Source organism: Hesperophylax consimilis, chromosome 9, assembly GCF_061612785.1.
Source record: "Hesperophylax consimilis isolate HC1 chromosome 9, BYU_Hcon_1.0, whole genome shotgun sequence".
In the NCBI taxonomy this organism is placed as follows: Eukaryota; Metazoa; Arthropoda; class Insecta; order Trichoptera; family Limnephilidae; genus Hesperophylax; species Hesperophylax consimilis.
Genome location: NC_142844.1, coordinates 11,215,728 through 11,233,897, shown reverse-complemented (window position 1 = coordinate 11,233,897; position 18,170 = coordinate 11,215,728). Strand labels below are relative to the sequence as shown.

The window sequence follows — 18,170 nt, the reverse complement described above, 5'->3', positions numbered from 1 at the left end:
CTAAGATTGTACGGTAAAAGTTCTGGATGTTTTTCCTACTTTTGAATAGGGCTAAATGGGGGTGATTATTACCCTAATGAACAACAGTCTAATGACCATTATTCAGTTGATGGGAATCCACGGGAGAGGCTTTTGTCTATATTCTAGAGTTATTCCTAACAAACCCCTATATTTTAACCCCCACGATAAATGTAGTATATATTTTTTGTACACCTATCATAATTCAATAAATGTTTCAAATTTTACATAAGTTATCTGACTAAATATCAATCTACGAGGATGAGAAATATTTTATACTGAAAACTCCTGCTATTTTATTAATGGTCAATCTATAAAAAAAATATTCCTTTCGTATAATGTATTTTTCATAAAATCGAAAATATCTATATATTTTTTGATTATTAATAAATTCACTTACAATGGAGCCCCCATGCCAGCATTGATTATCTTTCAAAGCATACGATTTCTCCATTCTTACGTGGAAATTTATTGAAGACTTTAAAACATCGATAATCATTTTTAATTATATCTTTGTCTCATTGTTTAATATCCGTGAGTAAGCCCGCATAATTTTACGAGAAAGATAAGACACAATGTATGAAAATAAAATTGATTTTTATGAACCCATTATTTTATTACCCGGCGTTGCTCGGGGTTATGAATGGTTTGGAGTAAAGTTTTGAGGTTGTGAGTTCTAGTCTACCTGAAAACTGGGGACATTTTTAATGTGGAAATAATACTATTTTATTGTAATAAGTATTTGTTTCATTTGAACATACCATATCTTCCTCGGAAATCCGCGACTTCTCCTGCCATTCAATTCCACGCAATAAATTATCCTTTCCTATACGACTTTCAAATTCATCACAAAAGCCACATTTACTCAAATAAGTATTTGATTAATTTAATCGTGATTTTTCTGGGGCATTCCCAATTTCTTCAATCATTACTTCCACGTCAAATACTCTCCATACACCTCTTACACGTCTCATTTTACCACAAACAGTTATATGATTTATGTCTTTTTTCGGGCGTCCCGACTCTTTCTATCGTTCACTACTGTGTACCATCTTGTCACTGTTAAAAAACTACATTATGTCGACTTTAAATCCACTACATATCTCATTCCAGTACCATTATTTAAAATATTTTACATTTTTACGATGGAAAAACTACATTATATCGACTTTAAATCCACTACATATCTCATTCCAGTACCATTATTTAAAATATTTTACATTTTTACGATTGAAAAACTACATTTTATCGACTTTAAATCCACTACATATCTCATTCCAGTACCATAATTTAAAATATTTTACATTGTTACGATTGAAAAACTACATTATATCGACTTTAAATCCACTACATATCTCATTCCAGTACCATTATTTAAAATATTTTACATTGTTACGATTGAAAAACTACATTATATCGACTTTAAATCCACTACATATCTCATTCCAGTACCATTATTTAAAATATTTTACATTGTTATGATTGAATAACTACATTATATCGACTTTAAATCCACTACATATCTCATTCCAGTACCATTATTTAAAATATTTTACATTGTTACGATTGAAAAACTTCATTATATCGACTTTAAATCCACTACATATCTCATTCCAGTACGATTATTTAAAATATTTTACATTGTTACGATTGAAAAACTACATTATATCGACTTTAAATCCACTACATATCTCATTCCAGTACCATTATTTAAAATATTTTACATTGTTACGATTGAAAAACTACATTATATCGACTTTAAATCCACTACATATCTCATTCTAGTACCATTATTTAAAATATTATACATTGTTACGATTGAAAAACTACATTATATCGACTTTAAATGGACTACGTATCTCATTCCGGTACCATTATTTAAAATATTATACATTGTTACGATTAAAAACTACATTATATAGATTTTTTTTCGACTTCGTATCTCATTCCAGTGCAGTATGCTAAGTTTTCCACGGGACTTTTCAAACCACCTTCTAAATACTTCCGACACTAATAAGAACAAGCTTTTAAATTTTCAGCGAAATAAGTCTAGTAGTTTTCGAGTTTATAGGGGACAAACAAACATTATTTTTATATTAAAATAGATAGAAACATGGAATATACCGTGAAAGATACGTGGAAGCATTGGACGTATTAATTTTAATAGTGGTTATAGCCTAACATAGAAATCTCCTTCCACAAAATTGGTGAAAACAAATAATTTAATAATTTTTCAGCACAAGTATTTTTGTGAAATAACATTTCACAACAATCCGGATGTCCGTAGTATTATAATGGCAATGATTGGCAATCAATAACCGAATCAAGCAGATGGAGAAATATTTTTTATATTGTGTTTTTAATTTATTCGTAATAATATATCTTTCTTTGCAAACACGGTTTACCACACAATCAATTGATTTTGAAATATGAGTTTCACAATATTTTTAAAATTAAGAAGGAAGCAGATTCCATATTGGATTGGTATTTATTCAAAACAGACCACATCCTTACTGAGACCCGAATAACATATTTTAGTATTGGTAGCTTTACAAAAATACCTTCATCGAATCAATTTTGTTGTCCGTGAAATCTGGTTTAATGAATTCAAATTTGCTTTAAATATAGTGTCATTTTCAAAATTAAACTGCTTGTGTAAAGGATTTAGAAAAGTGTTAAAGTAGGTACCTACTTTCCTAGATAATATTGGTGTGTATATTAAATTTCTTTTCTTAAATTGAATGGCTTGTACATATTTCTAACAAGTATTGCGTTCAAACTGCTGTTTGATATCAACGTATCAGGTATGGGGGCCAGAGTACACAGTATATGTACAAATGGTCGAAACATATATTTTTTACGATTCCTCTGTTTCTAACAGTATTTATCTCGGGAATGCTAGATATCTGCAGCCTTTGTTCTAGGGTGGATATCGCATTATTATCAATAACAGATATTCTGGTCAAAAAAGGCTTCCATGGCGCCAAATTAGGCTTCCAATACTTCTAAGGTGCAGAACCAACTTATCAATGCTGATTCCCCTGTGAAGACTTACTAGGTCACATAATCAATTTAACCGCCTGGCAGGAAATGTATATATTTTCCACGTGTCCTCACAACTTTAGGCACGAAGTATCCTTTAATTTGTAATTATACGTGCTTACAATACACCTTTTTTTGATCATTATCTTTGTTAACTATATATTTTTTGCTATTAACGGAATTGAAATATATTGGTTTTCGTACTGTTTTTGAAAAATAAATAAAAAAGCTTTCGTTTGTTCGCTTGCTTTGTAAAACTAACACGAGCGGTCCAAACATCTGGTTCAAATTGCTAAATACAACTTCTGACAATTCATTCGCAGCACTGGTTTTATATGTTGAATACCACCAGTGGCCAGCAGATACTTTTCCAATTTACCTACATAATTTTCCGGAAAAAAACACCAATTTCTATCCCTGGAACACCGCATTTTTAAAGCGCTTACGTCTAAATTCCCTGCAAAAAAATGAAGCAAAAATAATTACCAAGCTTTCTGATAATGCACAATCAGAAAAATTCTCTTTACTGCAATATCCTGCATTGCATAACATTTCTACTAAAGACAACATTTTAAGAAATTCTTGTCAATTTATTAAGTTGGTAATTAATAAAACATAAGTCTGCTTGTAGACGTTTTTTTTTAAATTGTATTTTTTTTTTTTCAATTTGTGAGGCGGGTATGGGAACCACCGCCCCGAGAACCTTTTGTTGGATAACCAACACCACTGCCATAGGTCACCTCAAGTGGTCCACTACATTTGGTGACTTAGCAGGGGTGCTCGGGTTCATGGAGTGAGGTTTGTCTAGGTATTGGTGGAGGATGTGTTTGCTGACCTACTGGTAGAGGGAGAGCATTTTACTTCATACATTGAACCCCAGATTACTACCCACCCCTCATACCTGTTCCCTTCCCAGATCTTCCTCTTCTTGCTCTCCTTCATTTCCTTAAATAAAAACCTCCACACAGCATCCCTAAAGATGACATAGAGCCTGGGGAAAATTATTTTCCTCAGGGCCTCATGCATGAAGCTAATGTAATAAAAAAACTTTAACAATCTTATTTTTGTGCTTGGGAATATCATTTAACTCCATTTAACAGCTACTTACATTACACGTGCCAATACAAACAGTCCCTAACTCCTTTATAATAGGTGTATTACAGTTTTTTATAACATATAGGTACCTCTCCCATACAACCATTGGTTTGTTTGACTCTATGTTAGTAATACGTTGGCCTTGCGACGGACTCAATAAGCGTAACGAGCGCATCTACTTTAAAATATATTGCTTGTAAATAATACTGACTCAATCGTAATCTAAAGTATTATCCTGTCAAGCGGAATGTAAATTTACAAGGGGCATTTAATAATTGCGGAATTTCCCAGATGAACTAGATTTATGTTAACGTTGACCTTGATAACCTAATATGATTTTAACCACCTACTTTTTGCACTAGTATTTGTATATTGTAATGCCAAAATATTCTCATTGAAATAAAGACGTGTTCCGACTCCGACATTATATAAATATACTCGTAATATACTAAAAACATATCAGAAAACGTGTTTATTCATTCGTAAGACCTGCAATCCCGTTTTTAACCGGAATTACTCACTTGATATTTTTCTGCATGTAAGCTTGCAATATTTTTGATAATCTGACAGATCCACAATTCAATTTTCCCACAGAGTTATACAGGGTGTCCGGGGGTAAAGTGGGCTAACTACGTACGGGTTAAGCGCGGAGGCGATTATACATGATGATAGAAGTAAAAAAGATATGTAATTTTTTTGAAATTCCAATGTATATTTTCCCATAAAAACAAATCAACGTTTTTACCTCAAACCTTTTTCATCGGAATCATTCCGCGAAGTTTATTTTATCGCGTTTTACCCCCGGACACCCTATATGCAATAATTAAATGGATTTGTCATTTTCCATACACTTCGCACTGTGCACCCAAGTCTGGGTGTTATGATGTTGATATTTTGATGATTAATAAAAATGTAGCGCAATAGTTGTGTTCGTTACGAACATTCATAAATAAATTATTAAAATAATGGCATCTGTGTAAGAGTCATGTAAACAGAAAATAGTGGCATCCGGATAAGAGACATGTATACTAAAAATAATGACGTCCGTATAAGAGACATGTATACTGAAAATAATGGCATCCGTATAACACACACATATACTGAATATAATGGCATGCGTATAAGAGACATGCATACTGAAAATAATGGCATCCGTATAAGAGACATGTATACAGAAAATAAATTTATTCGCCGAACAAATATTGCTCTTGGAAAATGCATTTATTTACTTACATTATCGAGTTCGGTGCACAGCTGTGATTTATTTATTTATTTTAAATACATTAAGCTGGGTTTGAACGTGTTCATGAATTTATTTACATTGAATAAACAAACCGAGTTTTAAGTTGAATTATGCGAGGACATTATGGTCAAAAATTGAAGATATTAAAGGGAATGAAAAATTGAGATGATATTTCAAAACATCATTGCTTACGATACATAATTAATTATGTGACTATTCATATGCAGGTACCTACATTTCTATGAAGATAGTTATTACGATTAAATTACAATACTAATTTTGTAATTATACAGATTTTCTTTTTCTTATCTTGTAATGCATATAATATTATAAATCAGCATTTTTTTAATTTCACTTCTTTTCTTATAATTTATGATTTAAATATTTTGTTTCTAAATATAGGTCTATGTATTTCATTATTTAACTTACTACCATGATATAGATATGATCCTTTACGGTGGTCTAGAGAACTCAAATAAAACGAAACATAGAAAAAAGTTCAATAATAAATTAAATTATAAAAATGACGGCAAAGCTCACCGTTGAAGAGTTGGACATATTGGTAACTACATATAAAATTTCTGCTTGACAGTTAGATTGTTATATCCTGATAACTTCGGAAGCTAACGTAAGAAGTATGGAGATAATTTTTTATTTTATTTGATTAATTTGTGTTATTTCATCATTAACGAGTATTCATTTAAAACAATATACAGGGTGTATCGGCACGTACCCGACAAACTTTAACCAGCTATTCCTTAGCACATTTGGAGTAAAAAATATTATCGGCACTTTGCTGTCCGGTAACATTTTTTTTCAATTAAAAACAAAAAACTAAAAAATTTCCACACTCCCTCACTGTCATTGGCATAGCTTCTCGTGTTCAACAGCTGTTATCAGCAAGTATGTCAAAAAGTGTCTTCGCTCTTTCGTACACACTAAATAATAATAGCTAAAAATGAGACGAATTGTGCTGTGCCATTTCGTTGTGATTGTAAAAGCGCGCCAATGTAGGTACATACGTACATTATTCAACGAAACTCGAATAAAATATTGCCAGATGGGTTTTCAAACTTTGACAAAGGATAAAACAGTGGTGAGATGGGGTGAAAATATGAATAATATTTTTTTTATTAAAAAAACGTTACCAAACAGCAAAGTGGCAATAACATTTTTTACTCCATATATGCTCAGGAATCGCTGGTTAAAATTTGTCGGGTACGTGCCGATACACCCTGTATAGTATACTTGCGGCACGTCATAGAGTGGAAGATACTCTCAGGCCTGGTGTAAGACCACTACTCGGAATTGAAATGGTGCTTGAAATGGCTGTAGCCGTGTTTGGTGACCAAATGTGATTAGTAGGTACTCCCCTACCTTCCTTTTCCCCATCACCTTCCCCTCTACAGCATCTTCAACAGCACCTAACATACCCCAATTGGTGATTCCATCCCAACTATCTGGCTGGGAGCAGTTGGAACTCTTTTGCGGTAGTCATATAAAAAAAAGATGAAACACAACCCCAAAAATAACCTTTAAAAAAACAAATATGATTTAAGATTTTCACGGCCAAAGGTATTTTTGTTATTTGTTTTTAGGGTGTTATGCCGTGTTGCGTTAACTCCTTCTTTAGCCAACGTTTCACATCGTAACACATCTGCCCTGATGATGGACACTGCAATGCTGTCCGAAACGTTGGCTAAAGAAGGAGTTAGCGCAACACGGCATAACACCCCAAAAACAAATAACAAAAACTTTAAAAAAACAGTCAATAAATTAAATTATGGTGTTTTAATTTTTGTATAAATTACATTAGAAGTATTATTAGCTGGCATTATAACACGTTGGGTGTTGATAAATGATCATACATTGTTCCAACAAACACTAAGTTGGCTTGGAAACTTTCCATTCAGTCTTCATAATAGTATAATTATTAGTAAAATCTAATAATTTGTGGTTTGCTTTTCAAGCCTTGAAGCGACTAATTTAGGGAGAAAGTTACACGATATAGTTTTCCCTGAAATTATAACTTTATGTATGGAGCATAGGACATAGGACGTAATACAAGATAAGCAATGCTGTTTTAGTATAGAACTAAACAGATAAAATATGACCCTTGTACCTATCAACAATGACACATAATGTAGATAAACTATTAATTTGTGAGGAATTTGCACACCGCAGTGTGAGCAAAGGTAGATTGCATGTTATATTGAATACAGTTGCGTGCAGAATTTACAGAATATTTTTGAAAAATAGTTTAGTAAAAATAATAACCTTCAAAGCATTAATTTTATATTAGTATTATATAATAAGATTTATTTTTTGCAATATACAGACATCTTCACGTCTTGAAATATCTTTTATACCTTTACCGTTATTATAATCTTTAAAGTGTGTTACATAAATATAGGTAGGTGTTTTCGAATATTTTTGACTGAGAGTAGAGAATTCATGTTTGACTCGACTATTTGGCATTTCACCTGTCTGTAAATTTGTTTGGTACGTTCCGATATCGGTTCAAGATTGGTTACGAGCTGTATAATCGAATAAGACTCCTAATATTATGGTACCTACCGACCTGAAGAAAGTTAAATAAAAGATTTGTTATCGAGGTGGTGATATTTCTTTGGACAAATTGTGTAATTACTTATTGAAATTTGAAAAACGTTTAGTAAATTATGTATGGTTTATAATTAAGCTACTAAGATTTTCAAATTTTATTATATCAAGAGTGTACAGTTTTCATAGAACCACAAGTACGAGTAAGATATGCGACACATAACGCTATACGCATCATGGCTTGGCCTATTTCAGCATATCGATCGTCGTACACTAGCAAAGGGAATGTATGGCGAGCGATATCCTGAAATAGGCAAAGCCACGAAAATATAGCACGCTTGTAACGTGGTCTGTCACAGGCTTTACTTACACAGGATCTCAATTTCTGCTTTGTTATTCATACATGTTCTTATATATTATATAAGAACATGTATAAATATATATCTATTATATACTTTGTTGTTTTACACGCTCATAAAGGATCCTTATTACTTACAAAATTCTCATTTCTTATATTATAGTTTTTCTGCGACTTTCAGTTTTACTATGTAAAAGCCGAAAGACGTCAATCAATCAAATAAATTATTCTAACATTCAGAGAATATTCATCTTTCTAACACCGCTATTTCTCTGACGTATTTCGTCTATAAAACGTTTGTGTTTAGTCCAAATATAAATATAATAGTACGCTCGAGGAAGACATGGAGCCATCAAGTGAACGAAAAAATTGAGTTGGGTCATATCAAGACCGAATAACATAAGGGTGTGTATCAGAAAATGTACGAATGTGAATGATGTAAAGGAGTGTGTGCCGAGACCGAGTTGTTTAGCGGTCCAAACTCTCTGCTTACCTCTGCGTAGAAACTGTAGTTAGTTACTAATGTTTCTGCTTTAAGTCTTGGAATATGATACCGAGTCGAATTATTTTTTTTACATTAACCCTACACAGAAGGCCTTGAGGAAAAAAAATCCCTCAGGGTCTATATCATTTTAAAAGGAAAATGTATAACTTAGAAGAGGTAGAGAAAGACATGGCAAGATCAAGAGAAACAAATACTTATTACTATACAATAATATTATTTCCAATTTAAATCTTTACCACCTAACCATTTAAAATTCCCCAGTCAGCTAGTTATAAATAAAAATAGTAATTATAACTTGATCTAGACAAAAAAGCAACTTGTTTCAGCATGACGGGTATAGGTACTATAACATTAATCTCGACTGTGGATTTCAATAAGATGGTAACACAGCTGTTATGAATTAAAATAATTACGTAGCGTGATCATCTGTGAATGAGGAAATCCAACATCTCTATAGCCTCCATAACTATGTTTATTTGTTGCAATTAAGGGCCGATGTCCGCGTTCTAGGGTTATTAAATATATTATTGCAAAATGTTTGACAAGGTCCATTTTGTAAATAATGTTACAGTCAAAATTTAAAAAAAAATGTCAACGTATCAAGATAATTATTCTAATAATAAAAAATAAAAAAATACGATTGTTACAACAAAGTTGATGTTAGCACCTGAAGCTTGTCAGTTATAAAAATAACTCAGTTTGATGGCTATGGCTTTATTCTCAGTTTTAAAAAAATATCAGAACTAGACAAAAACTGCAGCAACCTAACTAGTAGTTCGTTGTTTAAAAATAAAAATAAATGTTTTTTATTTGAAGTAAGATAAAATAAGAAACAACTAACAAGTAGTTCGTTGTTTCTAATTTTATCTTATTTTGAATCAGAAACAAAATTTTCCCTGAAATCATTAGATTTGTAAGTAGATGCTTAAATCACCACCTACTTAATTGATAAGCACAAAGATTTCACATTAACAAATAAAATATTCTTTACCAAACCTTATTTCTATTTTATTCTTACAAGAGAGTGTTTATTAAAAAAATAGTATATAATTTACCATAAGCACTTTCGCCAGAATAACTTGGCAGTTATATTCAGAAATATGTATTTTTTGATGTGCTAATTGGCTGCAGCGGCGCTCGACAGATTAAAACGGCCACCACCTTGAAACCTGAACCGAAACGTAACAAATAAATTTACAGAAAAATCAAATGCCAAATGGTTGAGTTAAAACAGGACATCGCTTTTCGCAGTCAGTCACAACTGGACCAACCGGAAGGTGGATATGGGTACTGGGAACCATTCATTGAATAACCGACACTTCTGCTATAGGTCCCCTAAGTGGGTCGTGTGGTGGATTTGGAGAGTCTGGTTGAGAGAGAACTTTTTAGCTCTCCAGCAGGACTCTCTCGACCCATCGCCTTGCACCGCAGTGGGAGGGATGAATTCAGACATCCTCATAAAAATTGTTCCCATTTAATTCAATTTATTGAACCTTAGCTCGGTGTACGAAACGAGAGGTCATCTTCCAATTTTTGTTTGTTTTTATCGAAACCATGCAATCTTTCATACCTTTTTTTTCCTTCCCTGATCTTCCTCTCCTTCCTTTCCTTTTAAAAATTCTCCACACAGCATTCCCAAAGATTATGGGCCCTGAGGGAAAATGCTTTTCTTAATTTTCTAATGTAAATTAGAAGTCCATATGAACATATTTAACGTAATTTTGCAATTTACAAATCTTTTGATAAAATATTGTTTACTCAATGGTCATGTTTTTTTAGTTGGAACAGTGAACCAAACCTTTTATAATAAGAAGTAGATACAAAGAAACGAATTCATTTTATGTTTTCACAAAGGGAGTAATTATTAAATCTCAGAATGTTAATTAAATCCTATCCTTTGATATACGCATCCTATATTCTTCATGAAGTGTTCATTTTACCCGTGCAGCTAACTGTGAAAGTTCGGATAACTTTACTGTTTTGACTGAATATTCATGGTTTATTTTTAATGGCTTGGTAACAGTGTACCCCAAAGGCAAGTAGGTACATAAGTTATTCCATATTACTATTTGAGCTATTTTGATGAGATTTTTCACAATAACGGCGCAGTGCAAATAATTAAAGAAAATGTTGCTCATGCTCGCCATGAGACAATTTTACGCTCGTCAGTCTCTGTTATAAAATCCCTGGCTAGTTAAACCTAGTCCTAAAAAATGCTGATTTACCGGGGCCTATGAATTATTATTACCACCATTGGCATCATTTACGACTGTACGATGTACTTTCCATCCACTTGGCATTTTATGTCAAAACGTTTTTAGAGATCGCTTCCCATAATGTGCCAAATTTACACAATCTAAAAATCCCAAAAATCGCTCGAGTGGATGTAAAGTACATCGTACAGTTTTTGACAACGACGTTCCGTGAAGTCGTTTGTAAAACCTTGCATTACCACATGCCCCGGGCTCGGTGGATACCAAACTAATTAAATATTTTTATTTTATCGTAAATATTATTCTTAAAAATAACAAAACTTCTCACAAAAACTATTTAAAAATTATAATTAAATACATCAAAAAAAAATATTTAAACTTCTTTTGGATTTGACAGTGAACACTTTAACTTAAAAAATATCGACAGACAAAATCTTAGAAATTGAAAAACGTACTTTTTACAACTGACTGTTTCAGATTAAAAAAAATATAATAAAACATGAACTGCTTGATCAAACGACAACATTAACACGGGCTGTTTTATAGGATTTGAACAATTCATCAAATTTCAAAAATGATTTTCAAGTTCTGTGAAGGCTCTATTAAAGTTCCGTAAATATTTCAGTTTTGTGTAACAACTGGCCAATAGTAATATAATAACATAATTTGAATAAATACTTCACAAAACTATAAAATTAGCTTTGAAAATTGAAGAATTGTTCAAATTTTGTGAAATAACCCGTCCTAAATGTTTATTAAACAGATGCATTTAGCGCTACATCTGACCATTATTCACAGGCGCTTCTTAATTTTTGTATGGCATGAAAAGTCATGATAAATCAGTTTTAATTATGCATTGTTGTTAAACAAAAAATACAGACATTCCGGCAGTTAAATGGTCGTGCAGAATGCTCAACATCTGGAATTTAACTACAATTTTACACACGTTTCTAGCAAAGTTTTTGTTTTTCCCTCGCGTGTTGTGATAATATTTTTTGTGTGCCCACAAGTTACCATTACGATGATAGTGATTGTATTTTTGTCAAAACAGCATACAGGAACGTAATATGAAAAGTGTACCGTCACACGAAACGAAGTAATTAAGATAGCCGTGATGTTTTGTTTTATAAATAATATAGAATTACCGATTGAATAGATTGAAGGCTGTAGAAATAAGATGATTGAGGCGTATGTGTGGTAATACCATGTATGCTCATGTGAGAAATATGGATATTTGCTAGTAATATAACGCTGATGAGTAAGATTAAAGAACGAAAAAAGGGGTTTAAGGAGAACATATGACGTGAATGTGGATGGTAGATGAATTCGGGGACGCCCAAAGAGGACATGGCAAAATTAATTGAACTAGATTCCTGAATCGGGCCAAGTTAAAAATCGGAATAACAAAAGAGTATGTATGAGTTTGAATGAGGAAAGTAGTGTGTGTTAATACCGAGTGGTTTGACGTTCCGTCCTCTCTGCCTATCCCTTCGGAGGACCGGCGTGATATTTGATTTGTTAGTTCTAATAAAATATCGTTGCTCTGATACTGTTCCGAAAATATTTTAAAAAAAATCAATATGTCACGTTAGATTGGTCACAGTGGATTTTATTTGATATTGACAAGCAGAGAACTGGCTATTACGTTTTATTCACATAAACCACCGCATACCAAATTACTACCGATTTATAACAAGTTTTTCGTGAACTCTTGAGTTATTAAATTTAAAAAAAAGTTGTTTTTGAAGATAATATCTATACATTTGTTATGCCGAAACGTTAATTAAATGAAATTCCCTCGATAGAAAAAAAAAAGTGGGTGTGTCAAGCCTACGCAAGACAGAAGTGAAACTTCTAGTATTCCTCTCTCTCTATTTTCATTTCATCATCTCTATTTTCTCTCTTAGGTTAGTTTGAAAATTAGAGGTTAAATAATTCAACGACGAAGCATGGATTTGCTTTTTCTAATATTTTCTTATAGATGAATGACGTTCGATTAATGTATAGTTCCAAAAATTTTCAATTTATTCACAAGTATACAATATTACATAAATAACAATATTACAATTAAAAATTACAAAGAAATTACAATGACAATTTACCAATCATGTGCCATTTTCATTGTCAATTTCATGAATATCATTTCCTAATGTCGTGATAATTGGGTTATGGTAACTAAAGTGCGAGATATATACATGAGCACTTAAATCCTTAATGAATCGTGCAAAAACTGCATCGATTGTTGTCCCGTGTCGGGAGAGAACGTTCGTGAGCGGCTCCCCCACCTCAACAAGCGCATATGGTGAGAGAGGGACAGTGAACGGTGAGCGGTGGTGGGGGTACCCGCATTTTCGTGTCGATCCTGACTCGGTTTTACTCCGTCCCCGAAAATTCATTACGCGCCTAAAGAAGTTTCACTTCAAAAAAGAAAGAGTAAACTCAAAAAAAAAAATTAACATCACGTATTGTTCTGTGTATGAAAAATTCACATTGTATTTTTAAATGCAATTAAAGCATTTTTCAAGAGATTTTTGCTCTATTTCCAACGAATCGTGTTTTATTAAATATTTTCAAAATTTTCACTAAATTGTTATCGTTTTTTTACTATTAGCGGGCTCCCTCTAACATCCGTATTTACATATATCTCTTTCAAACCGTCTTTGAACGCTCACTACGGGGCATTAACATACTTAGATATAGCAATCAAGTAATTTCTCCAAAGATATTAGAAGTACGAGATATGCTATGTTGGCCGCCGGACCGTAGCCAGAGTACTACCTAATTAGGGTACTTTGAACGGTATCGGGACGTGTACGCACAGAAATCTGTTCTATGTATTAGTGCGGATACCTTAGCGTAAGCGAAGGTGTGCAGTAGTATTGGTGAACAAAACCGGCGACACTCGGCAAAACAATTCCACACAGTATGAACTGCTCATAGCACATCTCGTTCTTCTAATATCTTTGAATTTCTCAATCTGAATTATTATTTTTGCCTTACCTTGGTTATAGGTCGTAGGGAGTAAATTTTTTTTGACTTAGGAAAAACCAATATTTTATACGAGTACCTTAAATTTTCTGATTCCGGGTTTGCCCAGCGATTTCGTTGAGTCAAGGGTCGTGGATTTTACAGACTCTGTAAGTCTGTAATGTCTGTAAGTATTTGGATTTCATAGCATTCACCACAAAGTTACAACAAGTTTGCTAACTACAAATTAATTTAAAAGGATAGTATTCATGTATTGTTACTCACCTGATATAAAATATAACACATCGAGCAGGAACAGCGTAAAAATATATCGCTTTTTAGTCATTTTCAAAGTTTTTGATTTCCCTCATATGCACTGGCTAAACTATTTGTAAACTTTTCACTGCTCACATAGTAGTAGTAATGTCATTTCAAAAAACGGAATTAAAATCCGAAAAACACTGAAGTTATGTTTTCATGTTGAAAAATTCATACCCAACCGGCGAAGTTGGCTACTGGAATACAATTATACGATAGATAATTTTACGTGCGATAAGGCAACGTATTAATGCATTTTCTAGGTTTTTATGTCGCTAGATACAATAGCTGGGAAGTGTTAAGAAATTGTATTTTATAGAACATAATTTAATTGCAAATCCTAGACTGAAAGTAAAAATTAAACACATGATTAGTTCTTACAAAGGGGAGGTTTTTTATGACAATATTCTCAAAAAAGTTTGGTGGTTTAGCTTAAATTGGCTCTAAATTTAAGATTTTACAAGTGGATCTCTCGAAAGACAGTTATTTGATCAAAATGCCATAAGCAACACATTAATACCCACAAATGTGAAAAAAATTATTAAAAAAAATGTTTTTAAAAAAGAACTTTTTTTTTAATGTGACGTAAAATATTTTTCTAAAAAAATTAAGCATTTTTCATAGTAACAATTATTGAAAATCGCCCAAAATAAAATTAACGCGAATATAAATAAATATAAAAACCCATTGAAATCTACTTGTTGTACTACTTATAACATCGTTAAAATCGATTTTGATGCTTTAAAATTAACAATAAAAACCTTGCTAATCATAAATGACCACGAGATAATCAGTAAATACCTATCTAAACGACCATTCAATCGGACGGCAGATCAAATCAGAATTTCAGCAATGAGTAGGTACTGATCGAGGTTTACGCAGGAATTATGACATGTGTTCTGTTTGACGTTTTGACAGACTCGCACTGCCAAACTGCGACCTGCCCACTGATTAGATACAAAAAGTATGTTGTGGGCGTGTTCGTGTGCCCAAAGTATGGACAGTTTTATTATGCTTCGGATGAAATTGATCAAACATTTTAAAATTACGAAAATCTTTTTTGAACATATAATCAAGTTTATTGGTTTCTCGCTTAGGCGACATCAGTTTTATTTGATTTATGGCATCCTCAAATGGGGAGTATTTAGAAGATAAAGAGAGTGGGGCAAGGGTTGATATGAGGAAGAGAATGATTGATAATTTAGCTATTTAGGTCTGTTGATCCACAGCTAAATTCAAGCAACGCACGTTTCGATTATGAATCTTATTGTCTTTCGGTAGGACGAACTGAAAGTATAATGTTTTTTGAACAAATCAATTGACTTAGCCTATATAGTTCTAGAAGATTCATGTTGCCTTTTAAATCGGTACAGATCACACTTCTAGCAATTTTCCGTACAGTGGACCGACCGAGAGATAGACATTCCAGATCAATCACTTTGTATTTTCAAATGAGGCGAGTATTTGAGATCGCACGTGAAAAGCGGCACCCAATACTCTCCATTGTGGCAGCCTTTGGCCTGGCCCTTTGTGACGTCCGGATAAGCGGAGCTTAAACGATTCAAATCGATTGTTACATAATATATTATCAGTTGTCATGTCAAAATATCATTAGATGCATCTGATTACTGAAAGAAAATCGTGGTTTCACAAAATTTTAAACGCCCTAATATGACTGGGATTACTTGCTGACAAATTGTTTGTTATATCACTATTAATGCTTTACCATCGATGGATACACCAGAATGCTTGCCAATTTTTTTTATTATTTTTTTTTTATATATTTTAAATAATTAATCAATTTACAGAGTATAATCATTAATTTTAACTAAAATAATCCATAAAATCAGTTTTCACTGCTTTTGATTTTTCAATGTTCCTCTTCTAAAGAAGCTGGCGCTTGTGTCTAGAAGGATTGTGAGCATCAGTATGAAGAATATTTAGTTTTTGTTATTATGAATATTAAAATTTATAATTAATTAAAGAGATAGTTACATCATTTTGGTTTTTTTACATTGAACTTCTCTTTAATTGCTTTTAGTAGGTGTTTATCGTTTTCTATTGTTCTGATATTTTCGGGTAGGCTGTTTAAGTATTTTTTCCCTAGATATATGTAATGATGTTGAGCAAAAGTGATATTACATTTTTGTGTCGGGAATATATGTTTTTGGCAAGTGCGATTTTCAGTTATAGTCATACTATAAGTGTTACATCAAACTTAGATGAGTTAGTATCCGATTTTCTGCAGAAAAAATTTCGATCAATCCTTTTTAATTGTTTCAATACCATTTAATACTCTCATTTATCCGCCAAAACTATCATTTTTAAACCAACTGTTTAAAACCGTTGAATGCATTAGATTACTGGAACAAAAGTGATTGGTTATACCAGTTGAAATGTTCAAATGTCAAATCAAATTACCTATTGAAATTTCTTCGGCTGTTCCTACAATTATCATTAAAATTTCGCTGATGTAGGTACATCCGATTATCCGCCAAAATCTCATTGTTTACACAAAATAAACGATCAAATATCGTTACATCTGATAACACGCTAAAATCAAAAAAAAAGTTGGTTACTCCATGTTACACCTTAAGATTGTTGATTACACCAAAATAAAATATTTGGTTACACTACTTTAAATGCTTCTATATTGTTGGTTACACTACACTAAATGCTTCTATATCAATACAACCGTCTATTTTACCGAAGAACTATTGCTGAAAAAACAAGACACCATAAAAAAATCAGCTTATTCAAAATACTCGCAACACGTCTTTAGTTATAAACGCGTAAAGTTACCGGCGAATAGTTTCACTGGAAATTATGAACGTCAGTTTTCCGCGCGTAGTGCGTATGATCGACCGGTGTCGCCAGGCACAACGTCGACTAGCACCGAAGTTATTTCTGCTTTTAACGAGGCAAGGTTCGCAGGTGATGGTACTACCGATGCATCGGAGTCACTTCGATAACTGAGCCGATGTCAACTGCAACAATGGCTTGACGTGGCATAACTACTTGGCAGTAGTTTTTCACACGGGTAGGGCCTTGACGACGCACGGACGAAAAGATGAAATGATTCAACCGGTGACCGGATAACACATCAAAATGACAATTCAACACACCTATAAAAGTGATATAAAGTTATGAAATGTGATGAAACAAAAACTAATTTATATAGTTTCATATATAACCTATTTAACCTAGTTTTTGTTTCATCACTTTTCATAACTTTATAGTACTTTTATAGGTGTGTTGAATTGTCATTTTGAGGAGTCATGATAGAACCGATTCAACCGGTTCCATGATAACTCAAAACAGTGACAATTCAACACACTTTTAAAAAGTGATATGAAGTCATTAGAAAAGACGAAAAAAAAATTACCTAACCTAACCTAACCTACTTGACCCATGACTTTATATAACTTTTTAAAGATGTGATGAATTATCATTGTGATGATTTATCCGGTCACCGATTCAACCATCTCATTGTTACAAAATATGAATAAAGTAATTTAAATAAAATATTACTGTAAAAATTATCGACATCTGATTTTGCAAGACTTACCAAGCTGATCTCAAATAGACAAATCGTAACCTTACCTAACTCAACGCCTTACGCAAAAAATATGAGTTTGTTTCCAACAATAATTTTTTTTGATAAAATTAACCCTTGAAACCAAGTTTTATTAATATTATTATAAATCTATTTTAAAACTTCAAAATATTGTTTTGTTTGACAGATGATTGAATCTTCCTACCCAGGAACTGGTGTCGACAACTCTACCATCCGATCCAAATTTATTTATTTATTATATAAATAAATAAATCTAGATGAGATAAAACCGA

General features: G+C 32.5%; 1 protein-coding gene across 4 annotated transcripts in view; it reads right to left on the bottom strand.

The window, feature by feature from the left end:
* Positions 1–17,273, bottom strand: part of LOC149420905 (uncharacterized) — a 67,198-nt gene extending 49,925 nt beyond the window's left edge. The window contains exons 1-2 of one of the 4 annotated variants that reach the window (XM_089635278.1): positions 17,124–17,273; positions 14,289–14,518 (exon numbers count right to left, since the gene is read on the bottom strand). In XM_089635278.1, the coding sequence (XP_089491404.1) occupies positions 14,289–14,349 (61 nt within the window). In that variant the 5' untranslated portion in view covers positions 14,350–14,518; positions 17,124–17,273. Of the gene's footprint in view, positions 1–14,288; positions 14,519–16,742; positions 17,099–17,123 lie in introns of those variants that run through there. The other 3 variants (XM_089635277.1, XM_089635276.1, XM_089635279.1) reach the window with 3 other exon arrangements.
* Between the last annotated feature and the right edge of the window lie 897 nt (positions 17,274–18,170).